We start from the raw sequence: 23,408 nt of genomic DNA, 5'->3' as shown, positions 1-23,408 counted from the left end.
TGGTCTCAGGATTTCCAGTACTGAATGATAGAAGGAAAGATTTCCTTTGTACAACAGGTTTGGCAAGATCAAGTTGGAAATTCAGAGATGATTTTTTGGCAATATTGTTCTCTGACGTTCCCAAATTAAGACTTTTTAAAGGGATAATCGGGGAGAAGGGGAGATTCAGTTTACCTGTGTTTGCCATATGCTCATCAGCATTTAATCCATTCTCTAGTCCCATCGGTGGCACCACAACAGTACAAACAGCTGGTTTGGTTTCCGTATTGGCAGAGGTTACCAGTTCCGGGTTCTGACGAGCGTCCTCCACAAAGTTCCTCTCTGCAAATGGACTGTCATGTCCCGAAGAGTCTGATGTTGGAGAGCCATCCACAGTATCACAACCACTTTCCTGTTCTTCATCTGACATACTACAAGAAAGTCTTTTTATGAATAATATGTTTTTCAACATTAAATCTTAAGTTAAATACTATCCAGGCTCCAGGAAGTTGAGAATCTTATTCAGTTATTTCATATCTAATTACAACTTCTTCCTTGTCCAATACTATTTTTTTCATAGATTTTCTAGACTCTCACATTAATTCTCTACTCAGACTGTTAACCCTAATTCTATCCTGTTTAGGTACATCATTTTGGCACTTTATTTTCTCTCCTTTCCCTTCCCACTTGATTCTTAGTAGTGGTTCAAAAAATTCCACTTTATAAACTCCAGGAAATCTCATCCAAACACTACGAAACAAGCAATGTTCTGGATAATTTAAATGAAATGTAAAAACATATATTCATGTGACCTGGATAGTTCAGATTAAATTCTAATGTTAGGATTCATGCCTTTAGTGGTAATTTGGGTCCTTTTAACCACATATCTGAGAGGTCTTCCCCACCTCTCCAAAGGCCTAGCCAGAGTCCTCCACACGACTCTGGACCTCTCCACATTTCTCTTCCTGGCCCCATCGGGCCATGACAATCTCTCTCCCTTTGGAATTCCTACAGCATTTATGGTCTATTTTAATCATTCATTTCACACTTAGCAATTTGAAGCATCTTTTTATATATATTTATGTATATTTATAGTTATTTGTACACTTATATAATTTTTATACGGATGTATATATTTACAGATATGTATGTATATATCAACTGCCAAACCATATTATAAGCAATCCATAAGGTGTGTTAAAACGTCTTTACGTCTTCTAAAGTATACACTATCATATTTCCTGACAAAGGAAAAAAGAGAAAACAAATGTATAAAATTAAGACTTAAAGATTTTTCATCTTTTGTTTCCACTAAAAAAAAAGAATTTCTTTTTTAAATTTTTTTTTTTCAACGTTTTTTATTTATTTTTGGGACAGAGAGAGACAGAGCATGAACGGGGGAGGGGCAGAGAGAGAGGGAGACACAGAATCGGAAACAGGCTCCAGGCTCCGAGCCATCAGCCCAGAGCCCGACGCAGGGCTCGAACTCACGGACCGCGAGATCGTGACCTGGCTGAAGTCGGACGCTTAACCGACTGTGCCACCCAGGCGCCCCAAAAAAAAAGAATTTCTAAAAGTTGAAATCAAATGTATTTCACAGAGATGTTTATGGCTTCTCTCTTAACGTGTTAGTACATCACGCTGGCTAGGAGAAGCTCACTACTTTAGTGGCAGTACATGTCCCTGGCCAAAAAAAGAGTAGGAAAGGAAATGTGGATAAAGCCACACAGATTGATCACCAATGAGAAAAAAAAAAATCCTCCTGGATACTCTACTGACAGTGGGTTATTACTTTATTACACAAAAAATTCCTTGTTTACTTTGCTAAAATGTTAAAATGTTCATTTTGCTATCTTATTATTCCAAATTGAAGTAGTAACTGTCACCTATGGAGCTGAAGTTGAGGACATGGCTTTCTGCCCTTTCAGAAACAAATGATCCTTTAAAAATCACTTGTTAGTGGGGCGCCTGGGTGGCTCAGTCGGTTGAGTGTTCGACTTCAGCCCAGGTCATGATCTCACAGTCTGTGAGTTCGAGCCCCGTGTCGGGCTCTGTGCTGACAGCTCAGAGCCTGGAGCCTGCTTCAGATTCTGTGTCTCCCTCTCTCTCTGCCCCTCCCCTGCTCATGCTTTGTCTCTCTCTGTCTCAAAAAAAAAAAAAAAAAAAAAAAAACATTAAAAAAAAATCTCTTATTAGAACCTCAGTTTTTCATTTAGATGTGTTCTACAACAATAAAAGAAAATTATCACTTAAAACCCAAGTGATCTGGTTAAAAAATTACGTCCAAGAAAGAAGCCACTGTGGTAAATCAATAGGTATGTATTAACATAAACAACAAAAGAAATCACAGGCTTTTTGGCAGTCCCAGTATCTATGGTATACGCCCCCTGGAATTCCTTTACCTGTTCGGTCTCTTGCACGGGGATGGGCTGGACTGCCCCGAGGAGCTGGTGCTCAGAGTACTATCAGGACTGCTTAGCGAACACATCCGATCGATATTCAAAGTGCTCTGGCAAGCTTCACAATCTAGACTATCTTTACATCTAGCGAAGAGGGATGGGAAAGACATGGGTCAAAAATGAGAAGTAGCCAAAATTTACATGAATTAAGGATATAAAGCAGTTAAATGTGACTTACAATGACAAAAATCTAAAGCTATGAATATGGGAGAAATGCTATAATAATCATGTTAGTTACTATTCAGGATGTACACTCCCAAGGACATTGACAGACAAGGGTTAAGTCCCAGAAAGTTTCTTTTTCACCACACCAGAGGGCGCCACCGCTACTTAAGGATGCAGTATAAACACAAACTGCTTTTGGCACTTACTCTCTGAGTGAGTGTCTCTGCGATGTCTCCTCCTCATCAGTGTCACTGCTAATAGTAATCACACTCACTGCAGGACTTGGGGAGTCAGCAATGATGATGGTTTGCCGCTGCTTGTCAGAAACCGATGAATCAGACTCCTGCCTGACAGAGGTGTCACAACAATCTCTTGCTTCTCCTTCTGAGTTATGATTGTCCTGTGTTTCTATACAACGTACTTCTTCAATGTCTTTCCCATTTACTATCTTTGGAGAAATAAATGTTGAATGTGGGACATTCGTATTCTGCAATGAATTACTCCTGCAATCAAAGGAATAATGTGTCATTTCTATAATCAAAATATGTACATGACATTTTTCTAGGATATCTTGTTAAAATGAACAATGTTCAAGATCACGTATATAACATACTAACATATATAGACTGTTTTGTAAATACAAAGTATTATCTCTAGAAATACCAGTGTAGATTGCATTTACATACATTAAAATGGTCATTTTTTGGTAAATGTGATATCTGAGTGTCTAAAATTGTCTAAAATTATATGTAGATAATAAATCAAAAGGGCAATAAAGACAATCTTACCAACTGAAAGCATTTATTTCCTCTCTTCCTGGCTCCCATTCCATTAGTTTTACCAAAATACCTCTGAGAAATTGAGAAGGGAGCTGGCTTAGTGTTTGTAACAAAGCTATCAAAGAGGTCATTTTGAATAAAACAGAGTGACCCTTTAGTGAACATGCAAAATTTACTTTAAAGATTAATTTTCAAAATGCAGAGGAAAGTTAAAATATCAATACCAACCTGTTCTGGCACAGTTTATTTTTCTTTACAGTGGCAGGCTGAGGCCAGACAACATGTGCAATGCCCACACTAATTGGCTGCGGGGCCGATAAAGTTATCTGATTGGTTAGAAGAGGTTGTGGCATCACTGAGTTATAATGATTACTGTGTGAAATCATTTTCCTAGGGAGAAAGTTTAGAAAAATTGAATCCCTCCTATACCCAGATCTATTTTACAAACTTCACCCAAAAAGTATTTTTGTTTTTAACTTACCCCCAGTCTCCAAGCCTCTGTGAGCCAGCCATACCCTCAGAAGTTAATGCAGTAGTAGCCGGAGCCATGGGTGTTACCTGCTGCCAGGCAGGTACCAACATCTGCTGTGTTCTACCGGACCACGTCTGCTGTGCCACGCACAAAAGAAAAGCTAGTGAGTTACAAGTAATTCATCATTACTACATCTTAGAATCAAAAGTATATTAAGGCAACAATTATTAATAATTATGTAAAAGCCAGTAACTAAAAAAGATCAAATTCCCATCCGGATCATCTTTTCTGTTTCTCAACAGCACGGGCTGATATGTTACAAGTGGATCACTGCCCTTCTTGAGTATAAGGAGGACAGCACACATGCAAAAATAATAAATTATTACCGACCTGAGAAAGAACTCCTGGTCGGATCTGTAGTGGCTGTACAGCTGGGGCCTGAGTTACAAGTGGAACCGTATTATCTACTCTTATTGAATAACTAGTGGGTTTACCATGTGTTGCAGGAATACCTGTGAAAGAGGAAGAAAAAAAAAAAAAAAACAGTTCTCAAATCAAAAACGATTTCTCTTAACTTACAAAACTCTTTGAAATTCAAAGACTTACTAAAATTCTGATTAGGTTTATAAAATCATCCCCTACATAAAATATTCATAACACTAACAAAACCATCTTTTAGGAAAGTGAGGTACTTTCTATCTACGTTGTGGTACATCATTCCAGAAACTGACATAAAGCTACTCCTTCTACTGTTTTAAAATGCATACCACCAAGTTGCATCATTTACTTTTCTTGAAACTTCCCATTCCTTTTAAAGTTTGCTTATTATAGCTTTATTTCCTTTTCAAATAGTTCTGCCACTATGATAAAGGACATGGAAAGGTGAATCGAACTCAACATCCTGATCCTCTAGCAGGTAAACATTCATCTTTTCATACAAACTTAGCTCTGCCAAGTATTCTCTTCTTTAAAACCTGTAATAGGATCTCACACTTTTAGCACCAAAGGGGGAATGTATCACAACTTCACACTTCAAAGGCCATGATGGTTTACACGATTCAAGAAAATTCACGGAAGACACACTCATTCCAAGGTCCAAAGGAAAAAGCAAAAATAACCTTTCAGACCTAATACGATGATAGTGCTAAGCTTTGACCAATATGGCTTCATCTACTAGTAGCTGCTGGAACTCCAGGACAAACATCTTCCACTTTGCTTACCCACTAGGACAAGTAGAAAGCAAGATCACCAGCCACGTTAATCCTGGTAATGTTAATGTTTCTGTGTCATATATTGCAAAAGGACCATGCAGATAGATACTGTCTTATATTAAACTTTGAGACAGTGAAGTAGTATCACCCCAACTGAGAACTTTGACTAACAAGATTTTAGGGACATCCCCCAAGCTCAGAAAGCTCAGTTACAAGAATAAATTCAGTGCTTGATTAATTCCAGCCTCTTGCAGCAGTTATTTTCAGTATAGGCTGGTGGAAAAAGCAGCCATCTTAGGTAAGAGAAAAATACTACAATTGTTTTCTTTTACTATTGAAAAATAACCCCATAATTTTATTGTGCAAATACACTGTAAGTGTTAATCCTGTTAATTTTGTTGTGCTTATTTTTCTTCACAGAGGCTTTTACCCTCCTCCCAGGGTGTTCTATCTCCTGAAATCCACTGAAAAGGCTAGGTAGGGATGAAGTTTAACAAAGATCTACAGATTTTTTTTTTTTTTTAACTGACCTTCTTAGCCCTTCCAAAAAGCATGTCTTGATCGGCAAATTCTCCAAGAAATGGAATCTAAGCGCACCCAGGCAGTGTAGATGTATGGCAGCAAGACAGTCTCATCAGAGAAAAAAGCAGAATTCACTTTGACAAGGGGTAAAGGACAGAGCGAATTCTCAAATCCCAACAAAAGTCATGTTGCCCTTAAATTCTCCTCATAATTAATGCCTTATGATGAGAAGAATTCTATTATCTTCTCTCCTCATGAGGTCTAACTTATTTTTATCAAATTCAACAGTGATTAAGATCCCAATTTTCTACACAGTTCTTAGGCTAGCCAAAATTTTATCTTTGCTTGATTAGATTTGCTTTCATATCTGCAGAGCAAGGCACGAAAGTTTACAAGATTGTTCTAGTACAACAGGAGAATTTTGTTGGAATGCATTTCATTCTAAAATAGCAGTTTTCATCCAAAGGGGATGAAAAACTAGTTTTTCAGATTGCCAAATAATGTGAAATGCTTGTCGAATACATACTCAAATTTGTTAAACAGAAGCTTGGCTAAGTCTTTGTTAACTTGAAAAAGGTAATAATATTATGGATATAGTACTTCTATATCTATACCTACATATTATATCTATAACATGGAGAATATATGAAATGCATGATGAACCTACTAGACACCACAGCCTCAAAGCAAAAAATGTAAAGTGAAGTAGAAAAGACATAAAATCTATTTAAAAATACAAACTATAATGGTGCCAGAACTACTACCCAACAGCTGCCTAATAACCATTTAAAATGTTTCTTCAAAATGGATTGGTGGCACATTATGAGGGAAAGTGGTAAAAAGACCAATACTGGGATTTTCTACAGAGATACTAAAGTGGATTAGACAAGGAAGCTTTCATTGCTAAGCAGACACTACACTAAGACAAAAAACAATGAAACAACATATTTATAGAGCCTGCCTATCCTGCTACAACTGCACCTGTTACATAAGCTAACAAGTTATTTTGCTCTGTCTTACTGGTAATTCTAATTCAAAAATATTGTGCTTGACATTTAAAGGGTTTATGAGTCTGAGAGTGTCTCCTTTTCTTTGTTATCCTTCTTATGAACCACTCATACAGCTGTTAGCATATGTGTAGAAAGGTCACTAGTCTTTCATCAATCATAAGGCACAAAGAGAAAAGATTTATCGGACCTCATTGAATGTTTTAAAAATGACCCTTAACTGTGTTTAGAAATGTGCCTCACAAGCCTCCTAAATTTTAAATTTTTGCTATGAACAGAAGGTAGGCTCTGGGAAAAAAAAAAAGCTGCTATTCTAAATCTTGATGAAATATGATTTTGGTACATGGGGGAAAATTATTAGAACTTAAAAATCTATTTGTTAGTATAGACTAAAACTCATCTAAGTGAAAATGCATTTGTGGAGACACAATGTGACACAAATGTCACTTACATGACAACTAATTAAAAAACAAAAAAGCGTCAATCTTCCATGCTCAAGTATTAAGAAGGAAGATGTCTACCTACCACTTACTATCAAATGGTAGTATATGTACGTTGAGATAGACTGACGGCAAATATGGCAAAACGTTAACACTTGTTGAATCTAGGGTAGAAGGCACTGTATTATTCTTTGACTTTTTCTTTAGGTTAGAAATTTTTATAATTAACAATCGAGGAAAAACAAAGAAATAAACACAACAGTGTCTTTAAGAGCACTGACATGATAATATGGGTATTTTACTATCCCCAGCCATGGGTCACTGTCACAGATACTTATAGACCATGTTGGTCCACAATTTCACCTTAAAAATCAACCATCTAAGTAGTTTTTTATCTGTAGTGCTACAAATCTTTCTCTCGATGAAACCTTATACGAAAACCCAATATACATAAAAGATGAAAATAAAGTTCCCCTGGTAGAACAAAAATGGCTAAAGAGTTGAGATGTTTTCACATCTCTTATTACCAGTCAGTCCAGTCAACAAACATATCTTGGTGCTTTATTAGGCACTGTAGGAGATATTAAAACTTCAGACACATCGTTTAAGTCCTTGAATCAAATAAAAAATTTAAATAACCTTCAGAATCCAGAAATATTAGAGCTAGAAGTGACCAGGACCGTATCTACTCAGTCTTTTCCTTTGACTAAGGCTGAAAACAGGTTAAACAGACTCATCTACAATGACAGCAAACAGAACAGGACTCTAGCCCAGGTGTCCTGACTGAGTACCAACTGCTTTCACAGATGCTATACAGTCCTACCACCACACTTCAAAGAATCATTTAGGGCCTCATTTGTAATTAACCTCTTGCTTTAAGACAGAACTAGATGCCTAGCAAGGACGAAGTGCTATGAAAGGACCTAGAAAGTCACATTTTATTCTGGTTATTCCAGCTGTAACATTTGCTGCTGTTGCCCTCTAAGAACCACTAACAAATTCCCCCGTGTGAGAATTTATGGCCTCTTCAAAGGTATTCTGCCACTCATCTCACCTGAGGTTTTATTCTGCTTTTTATCTAAGGAGCATAATCTAACTGAGCAAAAAACAATCTCTCTCTTTTTTTAAAACCTAAGGTATGGATAAAGAACAAGACTGTAACATTCTTGGATAGAATTCTTTTGACCAAAATTTAATGAACTGAGTTCTCAGTTACTTTAATGTCTAGTAATAACAGACAGATAAAAGGTACTTACCTAAATATCTGGAGCTGTGATAACCAGTAAAGGACAACCCATAGCTTTCCAAGCCCATTAATTTCTACTAAGGTATTTTATCATGCAACTCTACAGGAAATAAAATTATCAGATGACCCATTCTGTCAGTGATGATTACAGTGGAGCTCCAGTCACGAAAGAAGTGTCACTGGTCTAAAGGCTACTGACCAGCCTAAATTAAATTCAAATGTAGCAATGTGGCAAATATGGCAACAACTATGCAATATATTTTATAAAAATATAATTAAATTTGTTTAAAAATAACATACGCCTAAATTCAAAGTGTAATTTAAATCGGAGTACCTTGAATAGCTGGGGGACAGATAATCAGCGTCTGCTGAAAAGCGTCACCACAACCGAAATGAGCAGTTCCGGCCTGCAGAGGAACTCCATGGTGCCCAACGGAGTGAGCGGACGTGGTTAACGCCTGAAAGGATCAGCACAGGCGGCATTGTACTGAGTAGTCTACATGCACGCTTTACCAATACAATTTGAATGCACTTCTTAAAGTCGTAACTCTGATAAAAATGGGCCCAGAAACTGATTTTACTCAACTCTACTTTTCATGGAGCTGCTGCACAGAAAGGTAGGTAGGGGATATTAAGAGAGTGAAAGGTGAAAGGAAATAAAAGAGTTTAGGTAGACATGTTCTAATCATTGCCCTGAAATGGTAGAGATTTTACAGAATAACCATCGCGAGAACCTCCCCGGCACTGTGACTTCTAATTGCTGACATGAGACTTCTATATACTTCAAAAGCAAAACGAGCAATCATTAAAAAAGGAGTACAAATTGTTAAATATTATAAGTTCTTACCTGATTTCTTAATGTGCCAATTTTAGTAAAATTTGCTGTCAGGTTAGCAGTACTGCCTGAAGCAACTGGTCTTAAAAGTGAAGTTTTATTGTGATTATTTGTGTCACATGAATTTGGGTGGGACTTACAAATATCCATAATATGAAAACAGGACTTTACACTGCAAAAAAAAAAACGGGGGGGGGGGGGGGGGGGGGGGGGAGGTAACTGTAATATTTTAAATGTTAAGGGTAGTTTAAAATTTATAAATTATTTCTAAAAGAAAAAATTATCTGACTTGCACTTAATCTGCTTATTTTCAATATTATTTCTACCAGAAAAACCCACAAAAGATTGAATTTTAAAGCTAGTGGAAATGTATCTTATATCTGCAATATTTTCTAAGACATCAAAGCAACAGTAAGCATTTTTTGACTAGCACAACTATAATTTCATGACCCTTGCTCTAAATAATTTTTCCAAAATTTCTAGATCTCTACATCCCTAAACTATCGATACAAAATATATAGTTATGTTATTTTCAAAGTGCTTATATATGGAAATCATTAGATATTTTCAACTGTTGGGGAGAAAAATAACAATTTTAAGGGGAATCCACAATAACGGATACTGGTTCAACCCTATAAACTTCTTCATTCAGTCATTTTTTTAATGTTTGTTTATTTTTGAGAGAGAGTGCAAGCGCCTCACTAACAGCAGAGTGCCCGATGAGGGGCTCAAACTCACAAGCTGTGAGATCATGACCTCAGCCTAACTTGGGCACTTAACTAAAACCAAGCCACCCAGACACTCTCATTTTAAAATATAAAAAGTTGTTTTAAGTAGTCATTTACATTATCCCCTGCAGCCTTACAAAGAAGAGATGTGGGGTTCAAAGAATGCATAAGCTTTACCTAAGGTAACTCTGATAAGACCTTCTCAATGTGAGCATAGGTATATTCTTTTCCATTAACCCATAAAAACCCTTCTTTCCTGGGGCACCCAGGTGGTTCAGTCGGTTAAGCATCTGACTTTGGCTCAGGTCATGATCTCACAGTTTGTGAGTTCGAGCCCCCCATTGGGCTCTGTGCTGACAGCTCGGAGCCTGCTTTGGATTCTGTGTCTCCCTCTCTCTCTCTCTCTGCTCCTCTCCCACTCAGGCTCTGTCTCTCTCTCAGAAATAAATGTTAAAAAAAAAAAAAATTTTTTTTTTTTAAACCCTCCTTTCCTTCCACAACACAGAGGAGAAGGTGTGGGCAAGGAAAGCAAACGATGTGAAAGGAAATTAAAGATGGAGTCTGTAGGACTCAAAAGAGGGAGGAAAACTGTTAATACTTCTTTCATTACATATGCCTGGCTATTAAGTTAAGAATGTCATGTAGGGGCGCCTGGGTGGCGCAGTCGGTTAAGCGTCCGACTTCAGCCAGGTCACGATCTCGCGGTCCGTGAGTTCGAGCCCCGCGTCAGGCTCTGGGCTGATGGCTCGGAGCCTGGAGCCTGCTTCCGATTCTGTGTCTCCCTCTCTCTCTGCCCCTCCCCCGTTCATGCTCTGTCTCTCTCTGTCCCAAAAATAAATAAAAAACGTTGAAAAAAAATTTAAAAAAAAAAAAAAAAAAAGAAAAAAAAAAAAGAATGTCATGTAAAAAAATCACAGTCATTTTCAGTATGGTACTTTGGAAAAAGAACATTGGAATGCAACTCAGATTCATATTCCAGTACTGTGCTGCCACTTACTAGTCTATGTGAATTTGGTCGAGTTAGCTTAACCTCTCCTGACTCAGATTATTTACATTTAATAGATATATTGAATCATTTCTCTAAAACACTAATTTTCTAAGACTTAGTATTATTTCTCCATGCCATTTTAACAGACTTTAAATGGGGCACCTGGGTGGCTCAGTCGGTTAAGCGTCTCTTGATTTTGGCTCAGGTCATGATCTCACGGTGGGATCAAGCCCCAATGTGGTCTCCATGCTAACAGCACGGAGTCTGCTTGAGATTCTCTCTCTCCCCCTCTCTCTCTGTGCCTCCCCTACTCATGCTCAATCAATCAATCAATCAATCAATAAATGTACTCTTTCAAAAAAATAATGAAGATTTTAAAATAACATACTGGTTGCTATGAGGGAAATCTAGAAGATGTTTCATATTAACAAAAGAATGGTTCAAAGTCTCAGCTGGAGTAATTCTTAAATCTGCATCAATTAGCAACATTTTCTTCAACAGACTAACAAATTCTCTTCTATCAGCTTTCTCAGCCAAAAGATCACTTCCTTCCAAATCCATCACTGTGTTCACCTACAATATCAAAATGTCAAGTCATCAAATACAAATAAGTCATAAAAGGTAATAGATGTTAAAGTTTCAGTTTTAAAAAAACACAACACAGGAAGGAACAGAGAACTACAACTGTTTTGAAACAAGAATAATTGAGTTTCATAAATTCAGAAAATGTTTCAAAGTACCAAATAGTATTCAAAGTAAAAAAAATTAATGAATATTTTAACAAATATCCATTTCTAACAAATGCAAAGAAAAGAAATTTGTAGAGCTAGGATTTCCCCTTTTGAAGAAAATACTTTCTACTAAAGAACAGGATGGAATTAATAATATTTGATAAAGACAAATGCAGTTTAGTTCCTAAAGGGCTGAAACCTTAGAATCAGTTTTGTTTGAAAAGCTTAAAACCAACAGCACTCTATAGTCATTTAGAAGATGATGAACTTGTGGTATCCTTGGCATTCAGGTCTATCATCGTAAGCACAGAAGACGAACAAACATGACTGTGGTACTCACATGCACTATATCATCCAGACTGTTGAATATGTACTTTCTGGCTTCTTTAGACTTCATTCCTGTCTCTGCCTCATGCTCTTCTAGTGTCTTATTGGATATATCAAAGAGGGGAAATAATATATTATTATCCACCATTTGGAAATTCTTTATTTCTTTAGTTCTGGCACATTTAGTCTAAAACACTGAATATCCTAAGGCAAGGAATTTTAAAAGAGTAATTATCAAAAATGTGCTTTTTAAAAGCACCAAAAGAAAAATGAGAAGAGCTTGGTTCAGTTAAAAAAAATATATACATATGAAAAAGTAACTGGTTATAATCAGTTAATCACTGGGGATTTACTAAGCCCCCAAAAAGCCTAAGAATAAATGAGGTACTTGGGTTATGGAGTAAATGTTGAAATTCAGTCCCTGTCCTATAAAGCTTAATAATGGGAAACTGAGTAGAGAAGATGAAACACACAACACAAAAGTAATTACATACACAAAATTTAAAAAACCATTTAAGATGAGTTAATAATTATGTTGTCAGGTTAGAGAATGAGCTAAGTTACTCAGGGAGGGCTTTTTTCTCCCCCCATTAAAAAGGGAGGGGGTCAAAAATGAAAATTCAGAAGGAGGCCGAAATGCAGTAAAATAGAAATAGGCATGGAGGGTATTATCTACATGAAGCACCTTAGAAAAATTTTTTTCCAAATTTTTTTCTTTTTTAATGAATTACCTTTAATCTCCAACCAGAATGAGAAATATCTGTTTCTCTGCAAAAAAATCTTGTGGATTTCGTGCCCACATTTAACAGCTGTTCTCCTGGTAAACCTTGAGTCTGAGAAATATATCGAATCTGAAATATAGTATACAAAACAGAAGAGTTTATTCTTTCATGTAATAGATATTAATTGAACATGTATTCTGTATCAGACACTAAACTAGATGTTAGGTCAAGAATTAAATGATGTAGTCTATGCCCTCAAGAAATGCAGTCTAGTAGGGAGCATACAAGTAAACAATTATAATACAGAGTTGTAAGTACCATAGTAAATACATGCTTATGGAAAGACAGAGAAGGGACACCTAAAATAACCGAAGTCACATAAAGTTCCAAAAGAGGTGATGCTCAAGTTGAGTCTGAAAGGACAAGTAAGCGTTCTTTAGGAAACCTTATTATGATTTATGCTAAGGGTATAATATGAATAAATATGGACAATCAGGAGTAAATACCACATACTCAGATACTGAAGTGCAGAGATTCACTAAGTAGAAAATGACAAGGGGTGAAAGTGAACTAGCAGGCTGAGGGCTTTACCAGTAGGGTAGAAGTTTTATCTGTCCTTTCCCTCTATAAGCCCCAAGTGCCCACAATTTTATCTCTAAATCTGTATCTAAATATTTATCTCTAGCTCTGGAGCTGTAGATCCAACTGCTTATGGAAACTCTCCATCTGGTTGGACTTTAAGCACCTCAAAATGAACATATCCTCAACTCATTTTCCTGTTAATCCTCGTGTATTTCCCAGCAACACCAAACACCCAAATCAGAAATCTGAAATTTATACCGGACACATACCTCTCCATCATCACGGTCCCACATAACTGTCCCTTCTCTCCATCTCCATTTCAAGTCTTCTTCAATTCTGAGTTACACAATTTCACAAGCCTCCTAAGTAGTTTATCTGCCTCCCTAATGATGCCATCCATTCACCCCCAATTCAGTATTCACACTGCTAACAGCCATTTTTGGTAAAACACAAATCTGACTGTTACCCCCTTGTATAAAATTACTTTACCGCCTACAGGATCAATTCCAAACCTCCAATCATAGCATTCAGGCTTTGAGCTTTATCTCTTCCCTGCTCTTTACATGGTCCTTTAAAGCAGCAGCCCATCTAGCACCACACTAAATTTTGCATGGGCTGTTTCTCCTTCCTAAACTGCTAACTCCTACTTAACAATGTCCCTGTGCCCCTCCCCACCCAACTTCACCAAGTCCCACAACAACAAACTTTAGTACCGTTCCTTCTTCAAGACCCAGTTCAAGAACTTCTCCTCTATACAGCTTTACCTAACCTTCTCAAACAAAGATAATTCCTTTCCTCTGTGTTCCCATCAACCTAAAACAGAGCCATTTTAATACATTTATAATACTGTAATACAATTATTTTTTTACACGTCTGTTTTCCCTATTAGACTGTCGAGTCTCTAGACAACAGAGATAAGTTACCCATATTTGTATCCTCAATTTTACCTGAAATGACAACTAAAATATCCACCTTACAAATCCGTTTCATTTCATTTGAAGTGTGGTGCCTTCTCTCACCCCACATCCCCAGAGTGGCTGACTTCCTTGTTTTATGAAAACCAAAAGTGAAAAGTACTAAGGGTCCAGTACCTAGATGTTACATCAGAGTCTTTCAGATGGTGGGAAAGGCGTTCCACAATTCAACAAACATACACAGAGCATTTACTATGTGTCAAATGCTAAAGATATGCAGATGAGTAAAACATGGTGCCAACCTTCAAAAGCATATAGTTCAGTAAAACAGATAAATGTTTAAGCACGTAATCTGCAATTAAGCTAGGAAGTGCCATTATGAAGAAGAAAATAAAGTGTTAAAAGAACACAGAATAGGGCAATTGAAATAGCACTGAAAAAAAAAAAATGGCAAGTGATCTTGTGAGTTTATTTTTGGTCATAATGCCTGCTCTGTCTTCTGGGGGGAGAAAAAAAACCCTGTTCCATCTATAACTCCTAATACATGAAAAGACTCAGCCTTTGCCTCCTCTGTCCCCAGTGAATGAAGGGTGAAAACCTGACTCAGAAGTGATTCATTCATAAATTCATGTTGTGAACTCAACTAGAAATAAGCTAATAAGCAAATTAGACTTACAATGTCAGGAATGTGAACTAAGAAATATCAATCACTGTTGAGGAATGAGCTGAATGCACCTGGAGTCTAATGGCCATGTTAACATAACCAAAGTTAACTGTAAGCAGAAACTCAGAGTAGCAAATTAAAATCAGAATAGATAAAAATACTTAAAGAGCATCTAATTCACACTTATCCAGTCCCAGAGCGAAGTTCTACTGAAGCGTATTAATTCCATTAAATGTCTCTTTGAATCCAAAAGCACCTCCAACTCTAGACTTCACAAAGTCCAGTCATATTATAGCTCCATTCTTGGATTTTTGTGATAGTCTACACATGAAGAGCCAGCTACTTGAGAAGGTCTCTATGCAACCCAAATAGCCAGATAAAATAGAATTCTTCAAAGATTCCTACTCCCCTAAACACTCAGGAGTTGAAATAGAGAACTTTATTTTTCTTACTCAGGATATGACTTGAAATTACCAAGTAAGATAATTTGAATATAAATTCAGACTTTTAGCTGTTCTGGATGAGATTCTATCTAAACTCCAACAAACATTTTGCAAGAACAATCAACATTTACCAAGTTAATATTGTCTAGCCATCCATAAAATTTATTTAATTCCCTGGAATGTTTTTGATATTTCCCTCGTAAATACAGGTTAAAACCAATACACAGAACAGTAATAAGACAGTATACTGTCGTATTATAATTAAGACAGGAAGGGATTCAAGCACTAATTCACAGGACAGCCTTCTCTAAACACATACACCAAAACGTTGGTGTACAAATGGGAATGAAATGCAGAGATGAGAAAATATGACGTGAGGAATTCTCGACATGGTCAATGCCTAGCTGTAGAGTCCAAAATTCAAAGAGGAAATTGCCTTGGAAAAGCTTTAAGAAATAGATGATAAAGATGATTAAAGAGCTAGAACACAAACCCAATAATGCAGAATTAAAATAATCTATGAATTTTTTCCTGGTGACCCAAATGTGGCTTTTAAGTATATAATAATTATAGGTCTACTGTTAATTCTTTTTCACTTCCTTTGGGAAAAAAACAAAACTGTTATTGCATTAGAAGATTAAATAAAGGTTAGACATTAAGACAAGACCTAAGAGATAAGTTATATTTCATAGAAAGTCTTTATTTTTGTAAATGTTCCATGTGCACTTGAAAAGTATGTATTCTACAATTTGTGTGTAGTTTTGGATGTAGTACTACACGCCTATGTCATTAAATCAACTTATTCATGGCTCAAATCTTCTGTATACTCTTTTTTTTCTACTTTTACTCTACCAATTACTAAAAGAAATGTGCTAAAAATTTCTAATTATGACTGTGGGTTTATCTATTTTCTTTTTTGGTTCTGTCAATTTTAGATTAAAGTTATTACTAGATGTATAAAATATAGAACTGCTCTGTGTTCGTGCGGAATTGAATTTTCCAAATTCATTGGCTAATATCCCTTCTTTATAAGTAATACTGATGGATTTGTAATAGAAGAACACTTCTGGTAGTAAAAGCAATGCTATTAATAAAAGCAAACACTAAAAAGAGTATCTTGTACTCTCATACATTCTGAGAGATAAACATTTATACAAAATGTCGTCGTAGAACAAAATGATAAACTAAGCTCTTGGCTCCATCACTAAAACTCAGTCTGGAGACAGAATGCCAGTGGAGGTTGATGGATTTGAGAAACTAACATAAAGACCATGAAAATCCTCTTCAAGTGACAGCAGAGAGACAGTTGGGAAGGTGAAAGTGGACGTCTGGAAGTGGAAAGTCTGGAAGAGGGCTGATGCCAGGGATTGAGCACAGACTGGTGCAGGGTTTGGTTGGGTCCTTTTAACTCTCTCCCCTACTGTAATGATCCTTATGGAAAGTATCATTATCCACAAGGTAGTGTAGACGTGGTCCACTGCTAGCAGGAAAGATTCTGGATTCTGATTGCCTGTGTTGGATTCTTGGGCAAGTTATTTAACTTCCCCACACCTTGGTTTCTTCATCTGTAAAACAGAGGCAATAGTAGAATGTACCTCACAGGGTTATTGTGAGCATTAAGTGAGTTAATGAAAGTCTAAGAACAGTTTCTGGCATATAAAAGAGCTCAGTAAGTATTAATTAGTAATATTACTATTACCCACTGCACTGCCACTGTAGGCAAAAAAAAATGAGTTAAAAAATAAAATAACAATAACACCCCAATTGTGTGCCCAAGTACATAAGGGCAGCAGATGACTGGAACAAGGAAAAGGTAATGGACAAAGGCATACCCTACTGATGGCCTCTTCACATCCTAATTGATGATCTTAATCTAGGAAGCTGGGGAAAATCTACGAAATCAAACCGCATTAATAAGTAGACTAAAGTAAAATACAACCCCTAGAAATACTTAGGTGAACATTTTAATGGATGCATAAAAGCATTTGAGGGGCACATGGGTGGCCCAGTCAGTTGAGCGTCCAACTCTGAATTTCGGCTCAAGTCATGATCCCAGGGTCATGGGATTAAGCCCCATGTAGGGCTCCATGCTGAGCGCTGAGCTTGCTTAAGATTCTCTTTCTCCCTCTGCCCCTGTCCCCCGCTTGCACTCTGAATGAATGAATAAAAATAGCATAGCATAGCATAGCATAGCACAGCACAGAATAGAATAGGCATTGAAAGTCCAAACCAATTTAGGATAAAAGAAAAAACTTAGAAAATTGGGAATAGAGGGAGCTCTATTTGACATCTGACCTTTATCAAAACCTATACAGCATACATCATATTTGGAAATATGTGTAAAGTCTAAGACTGAAACCAAACAAGAATGCTCACATCACCGATCCTATTCCCTTGCGTTATTGGAAAATAACCCGCGTTATTGGAAGTTATTGGAAAAGTTATTGGAAAATAACTTTTAAAACATCAAATTGATAATATGCAACTACTGATGCTATATGCTAATTATTTTTTAAATTATTATACCCTTTTGGAATTAAAGTAATATACATCCTGAAAGTACTGCTAATCTGAATCAGATTAACACCTGTTCTCTGTTTTAAAAGATATCTATTATGAAATTTAGAAAAACTGAGGTTTGATCAAGGCTTTGTTTTAAAGTACCACTGTGGCTTTTAACAAGTCATTTCATTTTTCTGGACCTCAATTATCCTCTTTAAAAAACAGGAAAGAGTATAACTAGAAAATCTGTAGGGTCCTTCTCAGTACTAACAACAGGTGTCCAAGACTAGAACTGTAAAAATCCCAATCCAAAGTACAGCAGCAAATCTATCTGAAGTTGCCACAAGATGGTGTTCTGCTCCATAATACCATACATGTCATAACTTGTAACCCACAAAACCAGAAGTATACTTCTAGCATGTGACTGGTACCCTTGGTCCTTCAACAGCTAAGAGATTATTGGATTCTGCAACTAGATCACCAACTCGTTCAAAACTAGCCACAGTCTAGCCATCTGCATCAAAGTTAGTGGCTGGGTAAAAAGCTGAAGGAAGCCAAGATGTATGTATGGAAAAGGTTACAGAAACTACCTTCTAAGAGGAATGCTGAACACAAAGGGAGAAAAGCAGAGAATATAGGAAGCCCAGCCTAAAAGAGGAGACTTATGGGTAGAAAGTCTATGGAAGAAGAGATTAAAGTTAATGATAACATCTGATCTCATAATTACTATTAAATGATTTGTAGAATCACTTCAGCAACACTGAAGTCACCAAATTTACAACCTCTCAGACCCTTTTTGATATAGAAAGCTAAGCCCTGAAAGTCAGAAATAAGGCACATTTCATTGTTACAATTAGATTATGTGTGCATTGAAATGTTCTATTTTTTCATTAAAAGTTAAACACTATATTGTTTAAATAAAAATTATATTTATCCACTACAAACCAATTGAAGACAAAACTGATATAATCACTTTGTTAGTTTTGACTAATGTTTTCCACTAAAATATGACTTGAGTATATGTATCTATTAACAAGGTTGAAGCTATGAAACGTTTTCAAAAAATACTGATTAAGATTATAATTACTCCAAAAATAACCTCAGTATTAAAAACAAAAACAAAAAAATAAAACAGCAAACAATATGATCTAATAGCTTAGAGAAGCTAATGAACATAACTGAAACTATCATGAAAAGTGTTTCATGAAATAATTTGCTGGATTCTACTGAGAATCATTTATTTATTTTTTTTTAATTTATTTTTTAATGTTTATTATTTGAGAAAGAGACAGAGAGCAAGCAGGGGAGGGGCAGAAAGAGAGGGAGACACAAAATCAGAAGCAGGCTCCAGGCTCTGAGCTGCCAGCACAGAGCCTGATGGAGAATCATTTAAATAATGTTAAACAGATTTTCAGCACCGTTCAAAAACAACTTAAAATACTAAAGAGGGTTCAAGTGACTGAAGTACTTAAGTCCAATAATGGTTGTTGATTTAAGACCAATAGTTATGAGGCCTTTTATTCCTTGGAAGTGGCTGACATTTCATCCACCATCAAAGTTGTCACCCAAGCATAGCTCTATTATTTAAATGGATACAGTCCAGCCCTTTATAGGTCTGTAGCATAAAAATGATACAAAAAATTCTCCCAAGTGTTTTTTGCAGAACTGTTTTGGGACCTGTGGATTGTAACTTTATGAAAGCTTACTTCAATTGTTATAAAAGTTTTTAAACAACCAAATACAGTTTTGAGATCTTGAATTTAAATTCCCTAAGGTCTCAGATTTTGTTATTTTATTTTAAAAAGATTTTGACAGGTATTATATACTTGGGAAATGCATTCATATAAGTCTACTATTTTTCTTTACATTCTATAAATTCTACCTCGATGATCACGAAGTTTTGTTACCTGATCATACTCCAAGGCTCCTGGGTAGAGTGGCCATCCAAGGAATAATTCTGCAATCACACATCCCAATGACCACATGTCTATGGCTTCACAAAATGGCAACCCCAATATAATCTCTGGAGCTCTGAAATCGAAAGAAAAAAAAAAAGAGTGATTTCCCTCTAAAATTATCTTAATTCATCTGACATTCTAAGAAAAGTTAATAAATGACAGAGAAGTCACCTTCTATTTATAGTAACTTCACTTTTCAGAACTCTTTGAAGCCTAGCCATTAAGCTTAAAAAGGTACAATGAATACAACCATTGCTAGGATAAAAATCTCTATACTTAGTCTCATAGAGAATTTTATTAACATATTAAAAAGGGGGAAAAAAGCACAGATCTTGACTTTGCAACTGTAACAAATTAGAAATAATACACTAGAAAGAGAACTGGAAAACTATGAAATACATACACTGTGACATCAACAGAATTGAAAACCAGACACTGAAAGATAAGAGCAAAACAAAACAACCCCAAAGGCTAAAAGTGGATCTAGTCCTAGATATTACTTCAGAACACAATAATAAATATTCACAAAACCAGGACCATTAGTCATCCAAATGGGACAAGACCAAGTAAAATTTTAAGAGGCAGAAAATAAAGGACATCGGAACGGTAGAAAGTATTTTATCAGTTGACAAGCTCTGATAACTTGGAAAATGTATTCCATGAAAAATATCATGCCCAGATAAATATGTGCTACTTCACATGCCCTGCCATGATAAAATTAACATTCTGAGAGGCTTCACATACAGCTATGTAATTCCCAAGTAAGCCATACAATCATGGCTACCCTGAACAGTCTCAAACTTACAGAGAAGTTATAAGAACATTACAATGAGTGGGTTTTTTTCCTGAACCACTTGAGAGTAATTTGCTAAATAACTCTATACTTTGCATTTCCTACAAACAAGGATATTCTCCCACATAACCACAATACAATCATCAAAATCAGGAAATGCACACTGGTACATCTCTACTATCTAAGCCCCATACCCCAAGTTTGGTCAATTATACTAATAATGAATGTCCTTTATGGTAAAAGGATCCAATTCCGAACCATGCACTGCATTTAGTTGTAGTATCTCTTTTTTAGAATAATTTGGGTCTTTCCTTCATTTGTATGACCTTGGCATAAGATATTACAGGTCAGTTATTTGTAGAATGTCTCTCAGTGCAGGGTTGCCTGGTGTTTCCTCATAATTAGATCCAGGTTATACATCTTTGGGAAGAGTATTAGAGAAGTGATGTTTTTTTTTTTCTCATTATGTGCCATCAGGTGACATACAATTTTGATTTGTTCTAGTACTAATAATGTTCACTTTGTTCCTCCTTTTCCCTTTGTAATTAAATATTTTGCAGGATTTCAGTTTGGGACTGTATATATAATCCTTTTCTTATCAAATTTTCAATTTACTCATTTATTTGCCTATGTGAGCCTAAATTAATGGAACCCTATTTTATCCAGTGTGTTATAATCCATTACTACAGTTATCTATTTTGATACTCTAAATTTCCCAGACTTAACCAGTCAGAACTCTGTCAATGAGCTATGGGTCCTCATTAGTGCCAGGATGGCACTGTTCCCAGGTCCTCTCAGTATACACATTATATACAGTTAGACAAGATAAGTTAGACAAAATATACAGTTAAGCAAAATAAGGCTTCTGCTAATTTCTTTAACTGATACTGCTGTCATTATCTCCTAAGCCAGTGGTTCTCCATCTTGGCTGTACATTATAATCACTTGGTCCTGGCCACACTCCATACCAATTAAATCAGAAACTTGAGGAGAGGAGGGGTGGGGAGTGGGAGAGACTTAGGAATCAGTATTTTTTTAAAGCTCCCAGGTGATTCCAATACATGGCCAAAGTTGAGAACCAAAGCCCCAGGCTCAAGTAGTTAGACCAATGGGAAAACCGTTCCATCTTCTCTCTACAGCTCTTCTGATCACAGTAAGTTCTAGGGATAAGCAAGCTGTTTTCTCCATTGATTTAGAATCTGTCCAGTGACTCTTCCACTCCTGGACATCTCTGCTGTAATTAATACTTAAGGTTCAACAGACTCTTAATCCACAAGCATTTATTAAAAACCATACCATAAAAGATCTTTAGAACATAGTTATAAAATACTTTCATTCTTTTGACAAAATGCTTAGTCAGTAAGGGTTTGTGTAGATGCATACATGTGAATTATATTCAGATATAACCAAATGCTAAATTGTGTAGAAAGAGAGGAAAAAACAAGTTACACTAAGTTATCAATCTTACATATTCACAATATTGTACAAAAGACAGAGAAGATCTTACCCTTTTTTTGTTCATTATGATATACACAGAACCTAGCAGAGAATATGCACTCAGTAAACATTTCTCAAATAAGTCATTCCTATAAAGGTTAGGTCACACACACAAAAAGGATCAGACTGAAATGAGTTTGAACTGACCTTGAGGAATAGAAGCCTAGGCAGAAAGAAAGAGAAATGGCCACAAGAGTTAATAAAGAGTAGGGACGCCTGGGTAGCTCAGTCGGTTAAGCATCCACTTCGGCTAGGCCATGATCTCACAGTTCGTGAGTCCGAGCCCTGCTTCAGGCTCTGTGCAGACAGCTCAGAGCCTGGAGCCTGCTTTGGATTCTGTGTCTCCCTCTCTCTCTGCCCCTCCCCCGCTCATGCTCTGTCTCTCTCTCTCTCTGTCAAAAATAAATAAACATTAAAAAAATTTTTTTAAGGAGTTTTATGATTATTTTGAAATATTTACTATGAAAACGTGATGGGATTTGAAATTGGCTACTGGAAACTCCGACATCACGTTTGGCAATGAAAGAAAAGTTAACAGAATGATAGTGCCTTGGATATACAACTTAAAGAGACTGAAATTATTTGATACCTGGTTAACAATAAGAAAGCAGTTTCTGTCAATCAGACAAAGAGCAATGAATTCCTTCTGCTGTTTGCTACCACTTAACAAATGAGCCAAATTTGTAATTGATGGTGACAAGAATGTGGAGCTATCTTTTCAAACTCTTGACCAGGAACTGTATAAAGCCACTTTAAGAATAAAACTTGAGATACAAAAGTTATACTCACAGAAGCAAACTTAAATTTCTCATTTTAAAATAAGAAAGAGAGGTGCATGGGTGGCTCAATAGGTTCAGCACCTGACTCTTGGTTTCAGCTCAGGTCATAATCCCAGGGTCGTGGGATAGAGCCCCATGCTGGGCTCTATGTTGACCATGGAGTCTGCTTGGGATTTTCTTTCTCTCTCTCTCTCTCTCTCCCTCTCCCTCCCTCTCTCTCTCTCTCTCTCTCCCCTTCTCCCTCTCCCTCTCTAAAAAATAAAAATAAAAAATTAGAAAGAATTTTAACTGCAAGTTTTACACAAATTGTGTATTTGCGGTCTTCTGAAAGCAGGTTAGATGTACAAGAAATTTCTTGGGGGAAGGCAGGGAGAGGAGGCAGGAGTAGAAGACAGCCCTCAGACCTTGAGCAGTTCTGACACCTGTGAAAGGAGAGAGGCAAAGGGAGAGTCGGACAGAGAGAACCCACCACTGCAGTGCTATTAAGAGAAAGTCTTGGCTGGGCCAATGCAGAGTCTCTAAGCAAAAAATTACCTGTGATAAGACCTCCCCACCAAGCAAGAATAGTCCAACTCTAATGCCCCTACTATGTTTGGTCCCTGGCTAGGTAGGAACAACCCAGATGCAAACCTGAAGTGCAACAGCTGGAGACTCTCAGTCAACTG

The 23,408-nt window shown here is 36.6% G+C and overlaps 1 protein-coding gene across 6 annotated transcripts in view; it reads right to left on the bottom strand.

The window, feature by feature from the left end:
* Positions 1-23,408, bottom strand: part of HIPK3 (homeodomain interacting protein kinase 3) — a 92,006-nt gene that overhangs the window by 5,068 nt on the left and 63,530 nt on the right. For 3 of the 6 annotated variants that reach the window (XM_042906515.1, XM_042906517.1, XM_042906516.1), the window contains exons 3-15: positions 19,624-19,747; positions 12,621-12,740; positions 11,903-11,989; positions 11,220-11,404; positions 9,128-9,287; positions 8,615-8,738; positions 4,245-4,366; positions 3,864-3,991; positions 3,611-3,772; positions 3,392-3,454; positions 2,810-3,106; positions 2,382-2,522; positions 175-410 (exon numbers count right to left, since the gene is read on the bottom strand). In XM_042906515.1, coding sequence (XP_042762449.1) covers positions 175-410; positions 2,382-2,522; positions 2,810-3,106; positions 3,392-3,454; positions 3,611-3,772; positions 3,864-3,991; positions 4,245-4,366; positions 8,615-8,738; positions 9,128-9,287; positions 11,220-11,404; positions 11,903-11,989; positions 12,621-12,740; positions 19,624-19,747 — 1,949 coding nt within the window. The remainder of the gene's footprint in view (positions 1-174; positions 411-2,381; positions 2,523-2,809; positions 3,107-3,391; positions 3,455-3,610; positions 3,773-3,863; positions 3,992-4,244; positions 4,367-8,614; positions 8,739-9,127; positions 9,288-11,219; positions 11,405-11,902; positions 11,990-12,620; positions 12,741-19,623; positions 19,748-23,408) is intronic. The other 3 variants (XM_042906518.1, XM_042906519.1, XM_042906520.1) reach the window with 3 other exon arrangements.

This window comes from Panthera leo, chromosome D1 (genome assembly GCF_018350215.1).
Source record: "Panthera leo isolate Ple1 chromosome D1, P.leo_Ple1_pat1.1, whole genome shotgun sequence".
Taxonomy (NCBI): domain Eukaryota; kingdom Metazoa; phylum Chordata; class Mammalia; order Carnivora; family Felidae; genus Panthera; species Panthera leo.
This window is presented reverse-complemented; position numbering and strand designations above follow the sequence as displayed.